Source organism: Pelobates fuscus, chromosome 10, assembly GCF_036172605.1.
Source record: "Pelobates fuscus isolate aPelFus1 chromosome 10, aPelFus1.pri, whole genome shotgun sequence".
Lineage (NCBI taxonomy): Eukaryota > Metazoa > Chordata > Amphibia > Anura > Pelobatidae > Pelobates > Pelobates fuscus.
Window position 1 is genome coordinate 139192112 of NC_086326.1, and position 13353 is coordinate 139205464.

General features: G+C 38.7%; 1 protein-coding gene across 2 annotated transcripts; it reads left to right on the forward strand.

The window, feature by feature from the left end:
* Positions 1-7250: 7250 nt before the first annotated feature.
* Positions 7251-11938, forward strand: LOC134575437 (uncharacterized). Of its 2 annotated transcripts, none has more exons than XM_063434732.1 (3): positions 7251-7331; positions 9756-9806; positions 11530-11938. In XM_063434732.1, exons 1-3 carry the CDS (start codon positions 7274-7276, stop codon positions 11793-11795), a joined length of 375 nt encoding a protein of 124 aa, XP_063290802.1. In that variant the 5' UTR covers positions 7251-7273; the 3' UTR covers positions 11796-11938. The 2 variants fall into 2 exon arrangements, with proteins under 2 accessions (XP_063290802.1, XP_063290803.1); XM_063434733.1 differs by having other exon boundaries at positions 7256-7331; positions 9759-9806.
* The last annotated feature ends 1415 nt before the right edge of the window (positions 11939-13353 follow it).

Genomic DNA, 13353 nt, shown 5'->3' on the forward strand with positions numbered 1-13353 from the left:
CCCTCGCGCGCCGCATACTGATACCGGAGCCGGAAGATGACGTCATCTTCCGGCGCCGGCATCCCTACGCGGTGCGCGAGGGAGCTGAAGAGGAAGCACACATGGGAGAGTGCTCCCTCGCGCGCGTGCCCGCCAGCCAGCCAGCCCGCCTGCCTACCCACCAGCCCGCCTGCCTACCCGCCAGCCAGCCAGCCTGCCTACCAGCCCGCCTACCCGCCCGCCCAGGAGCCCAGCAGCACCACTGGACCCCAAGGAATCCCTTCAGCACTCCAAAAGGTAAGGAGGCTGGGGGATTAAATTTAAAAAAAAAACATGTGTTAGTGTGTGTGTGTGTGTGTCTGCTAGTGAGTGTCAGTGTGTGTGTCTGCTAGTGAGTGTCAGTGTGTGTGTGTCTGCTAGTGAGTGTCAGTGTGTGTGTCTGCTAGTGTCAGTGAGTGTCTCTGCTAGTGAGTGTCAGTGAGTGTGTCTGCTAGTGAGTGTCAGTGAGTGTGTCTGCTAGTGTCAGTGTGTGTGTGTCTGCTAGTGTGTCAGTGTGTGTGTCTGCTAGTGTCAGTGTGTGTGTGTCTGCTAGTGTGTCAGTGAGTGTGTCTGCTAGTGTGTCAGTGAGTGTGTCTGCTAGTGAGTGTCAGTGAGTGTGTTACTGTGTGTCTCTTACGGAGTGTGTTTGTGTGTGTATTAGTGAGTCTGTTTGATGTCTGTTAGTGAGTGTGTGTTTGTCAGTGAGAGTGTATGTTTTGTAAGTGAGTGTGTGTGTATGTCTGTCGCTGAGTGTGTCTGTCAGTAAATGTGTGTGTCTGTTAGTGAGTGTCAGTTTGTGTGTCTGCTAGTGTCAGTGAGTGTCTCTGCTAGTGAGTGTCAGTGAGTGTGTCTGCTAGTGAGTGTCAGTGAGTGTGTCTGCTAGTGTCAGTGTGTGTGTTTCTGCTAGTGTGTCAGTGTGTGTGTCTGCTAGTGTCAGTGAGTGTGTCTGCTAGTGTCAGTGTGTGTGTGTCTGCTAGTGTGTCAGTGAGTGTGTCTGCTAGTGAGTGTCAGTGAGTGTGTTACTGTGTGTCTCTTACGGAGTGTGTTTGTGTGTGTATTAGTGAGTCTGTTTGATGTCTGTTAGTGAGTGTGTGTTTGTCAGTGAGAGTGTATGTTTTGTAAGTGAGTGTGTGTGTATGTCTGTCGCTGAGTGTGTCTGTCAGTAAATGTGTGTGTCTGTTAGCTGGTGTGTATGCATCTGTTCGTGAGAGTGTGTGTGTGTGTCTTCAGCACTTACCTTTCTCTAGCGCCGGACTCAATGGCACTGGGGATCCCTCCGCCTCTCAGCTCCGAATGCTCTTGCCGCGCACGCATTCAAACCGCCCATAGGAAAGCATTACTCAATGCTTTCCTATGGACGTTCAGTGTTTTAGAATAGCGGAAGCTCCTCTAGCGGCTGTCAGTGAGACATCCACTAGAGGCTGGATTAACCCTCGGTGAAACATAGCAGTTTCTCTGAAACTGCTATGTTTTCAGCTGCAGGGTTAAAACTAGAGGGACCTGACACCCAGACCACTTCATTGAGCTGATGTGATCTGGGTGTCTGTAGTGGTCCTTTAAGTGTGTGTGCATCTGCATTCACTGGCGTACATACCGCGGTCGCAGGGGTCACAGCCCTGCAACCCCTGCGACCAGGTGCCCGCCGCCATGTGTTGGAGGGGGCGAGGATATGAATGACATCATATCCCTGCTCCCTGTGTACCACACAGCGCAGCTGGCGCCCTGTGATGGGGCTGTGATGGGGCTGTCTGTATGACGGTATGTCTCTGTATGCGTGTATGTCTTTGTATGCCTGTATGTATGTATGTGTCTGTATGCCTGGATGTCTCTGTATGTTTCTGTATGTCTATGTATGTATGTATGTATGTATGTGTCTGTATGACGGTATGCCTCTGTATGTATGTCTTTATATGCCTGCATGTCTCTGTATGCATGTATGTCTCTGTCTGTGTCTTTATGTCTCTGTATGATTATTTCTGTGTTTGTATGAACCTTATTTTAACAGAAGGTGGGGGGCACCAAAATGCATCTTCGCCTGTGTAACTAAAAATCCTAGCACCGGTCCTGATGCTATGGAGTCTATACAGCAACATATTGCTGAGGGTGATGTGATTATTTTGTTGTTAAGAGTGGCACATGGGGTCCATACCTGTCCTGCTTACTTATATGCAAGTGGGGAAGTTTAACCCCTTAAGGACCAAACTTCTGGAATAAAAGGGAATCAGGACATGTCAGACATGTCATGTGTTCTTAAGGGGTTAATGCTTGGTTGTCCAGTAGGTTCTGGTAGGATCCCAGAAGATGATGTATACCGGATCCCTGTTGGCCCAGTGGAGAAGCGTATGGTCTGCAACTCCTGTAGGTGCAGACTACAGCACAAGTTCCTTACCGTCGGCACTTATTCATTGAGACATATAAGCACTCCCTCACAAAATGTAACAGTAGTTTAACATATTGATAGATAGTTGGATGCCTAGACCTTATGTTAAATAATAAAGTTAAGAGTTAGCGTTTAATAAATCATTAAAATGATATAGTTGGTGACAAACAAAAGTGTTAACATCACGGGGGGAGGGGTGGACCCTCCAAAATATATACAGCAGACATAAATGTACAGGAAAAAAAAAATATGATACTAAATGAAGTATATACACAAAGAAATTGTATCTATATATCAAGATCAGGATTGAAAAATCCAAGGCAATATACAGTGAACTATAGCTAGTATATATTCGAAATCTAAATAAAGCTCTAGTGCTGGATAGCCTAGTGTATCGACTGCCTGAGAGGATAGGGGTAACAAACCCCCACGTAAAGAGTCTGACCGTATAAATTTAGATACATGTAACAAATATGTTACTCAGACCCCTGAGAGCAACACTTGTATCGCAGAGTGAATTTCGTTCAAGAAGGGGAGACCTTCCTTAGACAGTGTTATCTTAAACAGTCTATCAGTCAGTAAACACACTGTCAATGTATTGCAGAACCTGGATATAAACAATTCAAAAAAGATGTTAGTGATCCATGCTAACAAAATTCTATGCTGTGCTTTCAAGAGCGCCTAAGCTTGTGTCTGATAAGACTCAATCTAGCTGTCACCAAAACCAAATGATACCTAGATCACCCAGATCAAAAACCAAAGAGACCGTATTTTCTCTAGCAATAAACAAAAAATGTGAAGACTTGTAAATAAGTCAGTCGAATTGGTACAAGTGATTATAGGTATAGTAGGAGCACCGAGTTGCATTTCGACAGTTTGGCGGCTCTATGACAAGGATCCAAAAACTCAGTGTTCTCCTAGATAAGTTTATGAAGAAAAGGACAAAGATAGATATTTTTCTCCAATGTGGAATCTTGGGTATCACATTATTTATTATCTGCACTGGATATGGGACCCAGAGGCACAGTTTTAGAAAATATATATTCTGAATACATTAACAAAAAAATCTGTTATTAGTAAATATTATGTGAATTTGATAGAGCCTACTGAAAAATATAGAGCAGTATATTTGTCCTGCCATAGTCATACATTGGGTTCCAAACGTCTAGTTTGATCCTTAACATAACTCCAGCAGAGACTGAATATCAGAGAAGATTTTAATAAAACAAAACAATCAATAATGTTTTCATTTCTGTTCCTCCCTAAAAAGAACTTGACAAACCGGCAAGCAACGAGAAAATATGCTGACTATTGTGCTTTAAGCACTCCTGCATTTTGCACAGTAAAAAAAAAAAAAAACCTGACTTGTACAGTAAATGTCCTTTGATGAATTAATTGCCAAACATTACACAGCTGCCTCAGCTTCATAATAAGCCCCAAAACATAGTAATTCTTCTTAAGGAACGTTTTAATAATATTCCAGTGACAGGTAATATCTGTGACTCACACTATAGCTTAGGTTAATTCATGGTAAACTTAAACCAAATTACCTTTCAACTGTTGTGTTTTGAACATGAAATGTCAGACAGTGTGTTAAAATGACTAGGATAATAGTATGTATATGTCGGTGATGGAACTGAGCAATCTATACAGCTGTAGAACCCATTCAAACACCAGGGCTACAATCAGTGGGGTGCCTATAGTGGTCGCAGGGGTCACAGCTGCATCCAGGCACATCACTCAGGGGGACCCGGCCCTCCTATCAGCCCCTGCGACCACAATGACTTTAGGGCTGGTGCAGAGCCACGCCGTTCTGGGATGCATAGTTGCTGGGTGACCGGCAGGATGGGGTATACAGCACAGTGCTCCCCTGTTGCCGGTCACGGTAAGTAGCGTGGCTGAGTGGACTGGGTACTTTGGTCAGCTCAGCCACTCTACATGAAGGTAAGGGGGATGGGAGAGAGACACATGGAGGGGCTAATGGGGAGGATGCGGCACATGGAGGGGATGGGGGAATGAGAAATTGTTTTTTTCCCTAGAATAAAAAAAATAAAAAAAAGTTTAATTCCTGACAATTCCCATTTGAGTGAATAAACCAAGTGGGCTGAAATACTGGGATGGATTTTTAATGGCAAACCTGAGGCCAAAATAACCCAGATGTGTCTATAAATGAGTTGGAGATTATTTTTATAGAAATCAGTTATTTTAGCCTCACTCTTGCCATTCAAATGTCAGTTCAATACAATTTGAAGTTTAAGGAATAAACTGAGTCAGATTGCATACTTCCCAACATTGAAATTGGGATGAGTGGTCCTTCAAGGAGGCGTAACTTGTGTCACGGGTGACACCATAATAGGTGGGCCTGACTGCAAAGTATGCACGCATGCCTCGTCCATTCAAGGGGGCTATCATTCTGGTGTCAAGTACACTCCTCCAAAATACAGGACCATGCAGAGAGCACTAGTATCTGGTGATGCTCCTGCACTGTTGCTGTCTGGTTATAGTTTCCTGCTGTCTCCATATGCATGGCACTGGGGAACTGAATCAGGACAACTGTACAGAACCTCAAAATAGGAACTATCCTACCAAATGGAGCTGAGATTGCAGTAAGACACAATGTGAGGTACAGGCTTGTGAATGTTTTACTTTTCTTAAACATAGTCACTTCTTCAGAAAACTTGAACATTTATTCGAGCCATCTTACACCTTCTGTCATCTCTGGCTAATTTGTGCAACTAATTTGTGCAACTTACTCATTATTCACATTAATAAAATGAACATGTACTAACCATCCTAGATAGGCCTAAATACAGGAATGGCCGCGGGGAATGGCCGTGGGGAATGCGGAAGTGATGGGGATAGTGATACCACGTCACTCCCGATCACCTTACTGGACTAAAGGTGAGGAAAACAACCATGCAACAAACAGAAACCTGATTGGATAATGCGAGTGAAGGACCGCCCCCCAGGATGAAAAGACCGGCATATTTAAAGCAGCAAGATATTAGAAACACTAAATCCGAATGAAAAAGCCCACAGAGCGTGGGCGAAACGCGTCTCGGAGCTGGAGCCAGCTACTGGGACATTTACACTTTGTAAACTAGCAATTGGACACTTTGATTTTATTTTCTTTGATTTTATATTTAAAGTTGCAATAAATTTACATTTTTCATATTAAGTCCCATTGACTTTCTACCCTCTCTTTCTGCTAAAAAAAGAGGCACCCCCCTCTAGAGGCACCCAGGTCTACCATCCAGAGCCAGGTTTTCATTGGCTCAGAAATAGGTGGGCACAACCATAACCACTGTAATTTTGATTCATGCTGAAACATAGTACACTAGGAAGTCTCCCTTTTTTTTTTCTCTTGAGGAAACCCATTCCAGCCAAAGGGTGCAGTGTCTCCATACGACACTACTGTGAAAGCGATTTGAGCCTGTTCCTTTGATGCTCCAATCCATGTGAGTTTGACTATTAGAAACATTACTATAATACATCTCTATTTGCAGATTCACACTATATGGTGTTGTATTCTTCTGTTTCCTTTATATGTACCAACAAACATCTGAGTTTTAACTCTATTTTATGGTAAGTGTATATCTCTAGCGCTCCACTCACTTGATTAGTACAGTCTGGATATCACCAATTTGTCTAAATACAGGAATATCTGTTGAACGTCTGAGTCCTGCAGTTACATTTGACATCCATTTACATATCATCTAGAAAAGAGGTGCCCAAAAGGTAGATCCCCAGATGTTTTCAAACTACAGCTTCCATGATGCTTTGCCATTCTAAAGGCATCCCAAAGGCATGCAAAGCATCATGGGAATTGTAGTTCTACGACGTCTGGGGGTCTTGGGCACTCCCGATCTAGAGAAAGTTACCTCAATTAGACTGATTTATTGACTCTCCTTATTACACCCTTTTAGAGAATAATGATGTTAAATCACAGCACTCTCCGGCTTCATTAGATCAAACAGAAACTATACATGTAGGTGTGTGGGGCACAGATTCTTTACTATAGCTGTAGACCAACAGATGGCATACATGGTTATTCAATAAAGTGAGAATTCAAAGTGAATTTCACATTTAAGGCCAGAGTAGCTGCATAGAAAGCATAGATATTTTAAGTTAGATATTTTCTCCATTTCAGCTATTTTGACTTTAAATTTGAAATTCTCTTTTAATTCGCTTTGAATTCTCACTTTAGTGAACTTGTGTCTAGACTAGATAATTTGTCCAAATCAAATTCCTGGTAATCACCAAATAAATCAATCGTTTACTTGTGGAATCTACAGGTAAGATTGATTCCGAATCGATTCGTTCCAGTAGAGTTTAACAGGAATTTCGTTTTGGCGAATCACTTCAAACTAAATTTTGCACAGATCTACTCGTGGCCCGGTTCAAACTGCTTCATCCTGCTATAACTGTAGTTAAAAAAAATAAAAAATAAAAAATAAAAAAATAACTATTTTACCACTATCTATATTAAAATTAACCAGTTAATAATAATTATTCTATAAAAACATAGCTTGAAAGGTCTCCTTGAAAACGTTGATCGCTAAAATGCATGTTTTACTTTGCCATCCATCAAGGATGCGATTTAATGAGACGTACAACAAGCACTAGCATTAAACGTTATTTAGAGATGAATAGAGAGCAAAATATAGATCAAACGTATTCTGCCTTTGAGGTGCACAGAATAATTGCCGACATTAAAGGATTGCAGAATGTTTAGTTATAGGAAACTCAAATAGAAATCCCATTGGTTGGACTAGGGATTCCCAAATACAGACCGTATTTATTCATAATTTAGAGGCAAGGAACTGTGTATATAAAGACATTCTCATACTGATTAGTTACAGAATTCTAAAAAAAATGTCTGGGACTAAAGGTGGTAGCAGCCAAAAACATGGGCAGTCCAAAGATCATGAAGGTAAGTTTCATTTAATGTGTATTTTAGATGTACTCTGTTATTAACTCTAACTATTAATGCTCTGTTTTGCATGTTTTAACGATTAATTAAAGGCACCCACGTTCGGTGCAATGTGTAGGGTTACACTCCAGTTAATTATACTGAGTGTGCATTTGTTTTTTTTTCGATATTGAATAGCATGATCCAATAAATCATCTTTCTGCCTGTCTTTCCCAAGCTACAGAGTTCCCTTTTTATCCAACGATACAGCTGCGTGTGAGTTCATACATGTACCTGTGTTATCCTGCGACACTCCAAAGCAGACATTTCTGGGAGCTTTGCAGGTGTTACAAAAAAAAAAAGCTAAAACTGAAATACAAATCTCGGAGCCTTCTGCTATGCCCAAAAAACACTGGTGTGCAGGGCTTTCTTAGAAGTTAAAGGTGAACCTTCACTGTCACTTTAAACAGTTGTTTACGTCTCTCTATATTTAACAAATATGTACTGGTGAGGTGTCATTTTTTTTTAAAATTAAATTAAATGTAGAAATTTACCTGCAGATGAGCGCCTCCATCGTTCATCCATTTTTTTTTTTTTTTAAAAAGCTCTGTCCTTCACACCTGGTAGTAAGCACAGGGAAAGCCTACAGAGAAGAAGATAAATTAAATAATGTGTCTAAATTTCCTGGACATTTGCTTTATTTGCCCTGGATTGGCCTCGTATCAACTCGATTATGATGTTTTTTGTTATTTTTTTAAAATAGAAATTTTAAAGAAAAAGAGAATCTTGTTAAAAAGGTTAGCACACATTATAGGTCATTTTCAATGTTTTATTAAATGGTTTAAATGTAAGAGAAGTGACAGATTCCGTTTAAGTGATCATCATGATTGACTTAGTAAGTTGCAAGTCATGGACGGAGCCTGGGTAAGTACGGCAAATGCAGAGAATTCAAATGGCAATAGGTTTATTGTTTTTCTATATATTTACTACTTCGTTATCTGTAACATGCATAAAAAAATGAATGCATTGGTGGGCTTTAGCCTGGAATATCAATTTAATTTAGGATTTACAGTGCTCTTAGAAAAAACTTTTTTTTTCTTTGTTTTTTTTTTCTGTTGTTGGATGTTTGATTTTAAGAACATAAGAAACGTAAGAAAAATATACACTCCATAAAAAGGTATTTCATTCACAGTGAATTTTAAATTGCAGGCCAGAGTAGTTGACCTAAAAGCATAGTTGGTAAAAAAATGTTTTTTCCCTTTTCAGCTATTTTCACCTTAAATTTAAAAATCACTTTGAATTCACCTTGAATTTTCACTTTAGTGAACAACCTGATAGTCACAAAACTAAGACCATGGGATTTATGTAAATGGCATAAAATAAAATGATTGCTGTATAACTTGATGATACAAACAGTTACATATAGAAACATAGAAACATAGAAACATAGAATGTGAAGGCAGATAAGAACCATTCGGCCCATCTAGTCCGCCCAATTTTCTAAATACTTTCATTAGTCCCTGGCCTTATCTCATAGTTAGGATAGCCGTATGCCTATTCTACGCATGCTTAAACTCCCTCACTGTGTTAACCTCTACCACTTCAGCTGGAAGGCTATTCCATGCATCCACTACCCTCTCAGTAAAGTAATACTTCCTGATATTATTTTTAAACCTTTGTCCCTCTAATTTAAGACTATGTCCTCTTGTTGTGGTAGTTTTTCTTCATTTTATATATAGTCTCCTGCTTTACTGTGTTGATTCCCTTTATGTATTTAAATGTTTCTATCATATCCCCCGTCTCGTCTTTCCTCCAAGCTATACATGTTAAGATCCTTTAACCTTTCCTTGTCCATTTTATCCTGCAATCCCTGAACCAGTTTAGTAGCTCTTCTCTGAACTCTCTCTCTAAAGTATCAATATCCTTCTGGAGATACGTTCTCCAGTACTGCGTACAATACTCCAAGTGAGGGCTACTTAAATGTACATACACAATGTCCCCTGAGGACTATAGAAAGATTACGCTGCTCTAATTCAGAGGTCCCTACCCCATCCCCAAGGCACACCTATAGTTTTTAACCCCTTAAGGCCTAAACTTCTGGAATAAAAGCGAATCATGACATGTTACACATGTCATGTGTCCTTAAGGGGTTAAATACCTGTCTATTTGGGCTTTACAGCTCTGTTGTTACTAAACACTATATCTGTATGGGCTGAAGATGGTGTTCCATTTGGCCTCCAGTATCCCACATGTCCTAGCTTCTGATGATAATTGTGTCATTTGGGGATGGGTCCACTGTCTGCCACCCTTCTGGGGATGGGGGAAGTGAGCATGAGGTAAGTATGTGTTAAAATGCTCCCCCAGGAACAAATAAGTATATAATCTATATATTGACAAAATAGTCATTATCTATTTTTAGGCTATAACGAAATCTCTCTTTTCTAGTAGGTACCAAATTGGCACAATCTCAGGATGCTACACAAGCTCACTCTAAAGGTAATAAAACACACATAATGTACTGTAGAATTTTATAAATACACAATCACAAACATGGATTATGATTGAGGACATGAACCAATTGATCCATTAAACCTGCCATTTTGAAATTGCAATAAAGAAAAGAAACACAGTGCTGATCAGAGTGGGTGCACTGACTTCTATCTCATACAGAATTTATCAATATCTCAAAATAAGGAATAGTCCAGGAAATATCTTCCAAAATCTACAGTAGTCCTTTTTTACTATTGTCTCTCAAAGTAATTCTTTGGCCTTAGCTATGATTTCGTCAAATCATGCTAACGGTGATTTATATCATGCTCCACTATTTAAATTACGCAAATCTATGTTTGAACATGCTTTGTTAACGACTCATTTAGAGCTGAAACGTTGCTGTAAGCAATGTCACTCATAAAGGATTGAAGAACACGTTGGAGAAGGTGTCCTGGATTGTTCTTTAATATTCTGGATTTTGAAACTTCAATTTGGGTTTGCAATTAAGGATCATTAAACATAGGTTCCAAACAACCTTGCACTATTTAATTGTTTTAGATTCTATATCTTTCTCTTGATGGCTACTTCGTATATCTACTAGACTCGTAAATAAAATGTCTTGCATCACTTAAAAAAATAACATTAATTAACACTTCCTGCATTATTATTTTTTTCCAAAAATAAAATTTTGTTTGGGATGTTGGACTCTTGTTCATTTGTCAGTTTGGCTCGTCTGAACATCGTCCAAGAAAAATATTTGGGGAAAACGATTCAGACCAATCACAAAGATTGTGAAAATGAGTCCCTAATTGCAAAACCCAAACTGAGGTTTCAAAATCCAGAATATTAAAGAACAGTCCATGACGCCTTCTCCAGTATGTAATGCAAAAAATACACAATATAAATATTATGTATATATTTTGTAGTATACTGATTGTTCTGCCATTTGGTTCACAGATCAAGTGTGAAGAGGTAATCAAGGGAAAAACAGGAGGAGCAGTAGAAAAATCTAAAATGATATATTTATATGTTATATATTTTTATTAAATATATAATATATAAATATAGATATTTTTTTACTTATTATCCTCTCTTGGTGACTTCTCATTTGATATGTGAATAAAGCTAACATTTAGTAACTGTAGATATTATTACATTATTTAAAAAAAGGTCTGGAAACTTTTTTGGATAATATAGATTATTTAACAATATAATTTATATGACTGAAGATAACTCAGTCCATGATGGAGTCAAACATTTTTTCATCCCTTTTGTGGTGTAATTGGCAGTCATGTTAAAATATTTTTCTACTTCTTTCGGGTCAACAACATAAACAAAAATTTGGGATTGGCTTAACTTGGTGGACTCGGGTAATTTTTCAACCTCGATTAATATGTAACTATGTTTCCGCTGCACTTTGATTGACATATTAAAATAATTCAAATTATGTGTTATTTTAGAGGTCCGTATTTCTACATTTTTGTGGACAGGGTACCCAGAACCAGAAGATATTTCTAACATTTTGGAAAACTTAAAACGTAGATCAAATCAATCCTTACAAAGCACAATAAATAGGATTTATTTTATCTAAATACTATTCCTGAATAGCCAAACATAAAGAAACAGTTTTGCTGTAGTGGTGCTTTGTATGTGTCTTCTCTGCTAAATTTAGATTATACAGTTATCAGTGATAGTGCATCATGTTTCACATTTTTCAATTTCTCATTAGAACCCAGTCACCAACAAGATCATGGGGGTCAAGATCATGCAAGCAAAGAGAGCAAAGGCCATGAAGATAAAGGTCATGGTGGAAAAGGCTCTGAAGAAGGTGGCCATGGAAAAGGTCAAGAAAACAGTGGTCATGAAGGAAAAGGCAATGAAAGTAAAGGCCACGAGAAAAAAGGCTCTGGAGAATCAGGTTTAGGGGGACAAGACCATGGAAGTAAAGGCCACGCAGAAAAAGGCGATGACAATAAAGGTCATGGGGGCAAATGATCCAGAGGTTCAAATGATGGAGTTTAGACGTGGAAACACAAGAGCTACCCGACAAGTGAAGATTCCAAAAATAAGCACCTGGCCCTTTTCTTTAACCTTTAAGCCCTGTGCGTAGGAACCAGACAATAAATCATTACTTCCAACTCTATATGTTTATTGAGCAAAAAGTATAAGCTTCTGAGAAATTAAATAGTTAACAAAAAATTGCATCTCTCTTGTTTATTTTGTAATGGTATGAATATATATTGTGATGAACAAATGATGTAGGAACTGTAACCATCAATCTAAGGCATTTGTGTCAAGGAAGGGATGTTAGATAAGTCGGTTACCATGGTAATCTAGAATTCCAAAATTCTATCTTCTATCATGTTGATGTCTGCGCATGTTTACACAAGCATGAGTCTACAAGAGTGTTTTACTTTTTATATATAAAGAAGTAAGTGGAGGAACATGGTTGGAAGTAAAAGAGTTGAATCTATGTACTGACTTACATAACAGAGACCTTTAATTAATTAATTAATTAATTAATTAATTTAATAATTTTACCCAAGATAACTTAACATGAAAACCAAAAAAAATAGGGGACAACACTAAATTCAATAGCAGAAGATTTAAGCAAATTCAATTTACAAAACTCTAGCAATAGAATTAATGTGACAATGTCTTGGTCTGTTAAAAGGTGTACATCTTGTGTGTGCAGTACGATACACAGATTAGGGTTAAAAATCACAATTTAATACTCTCATGTAATAAATGTTACCAGATATGACTTTATTGTGGAAATCATGCTTAGCCAACTTACAGGGTTATTCTCTAAACTCAAAAAAATTCAAAATTAAATGAAAAATTCTCCCGCTCAGCTAGAGTCTGCATAACATCTTTACCATTCGATTTTAATTATTGAGTCTTCTGAATAACCTTGTGAGTGTCTAATTTTGCACAATAGAAGAAAATAAATGTGTCTAACCATTTAATAATGGTAATCCTTCACCGGTAGTAGAAAAAATATACCTCCCAACAAACTGGGATCTAGAAAGATAGACCCACAAATATGGGTTAATGTCTTACAGCTCTTGTTTTATCTCCCCGATAAGAGTAGCACAAGCATATCATTGGTTTTCCATGAGATGCACACACTGAGTTCAGAAATATTATAACCCATACAAGATTGCTTCAAGAGGAATCTGCACATGGAGAATGCTGAAAGGGTATGGCCAGAGTGGCTGTCCTTCTTTTTGTCTGGCAGGTGGGGCCAGTTTTGAGAAATATGAAATGGAGTTTCATGAACCACAGTGTGCCGACTGACACAATATAATATTAGGGACACTAATCAACACAAGTTTACAGAATCCTAAATACTAAATATTCCAAATACTCCAAGATTAGAGCCGGACCAAACTCTACCTGATGAAATGCAGAAGGGTAACGCTGAACCATGAAGAAAGTAAGTTATGTGGCATTTACAGGTTGCAATCAAATATTTTTCATATTTCCTGGCCTGTTGAATCGTTGACTGGCTAGGGCACCTTGACATTTTACTTATTGTTGCCTTCAGTGC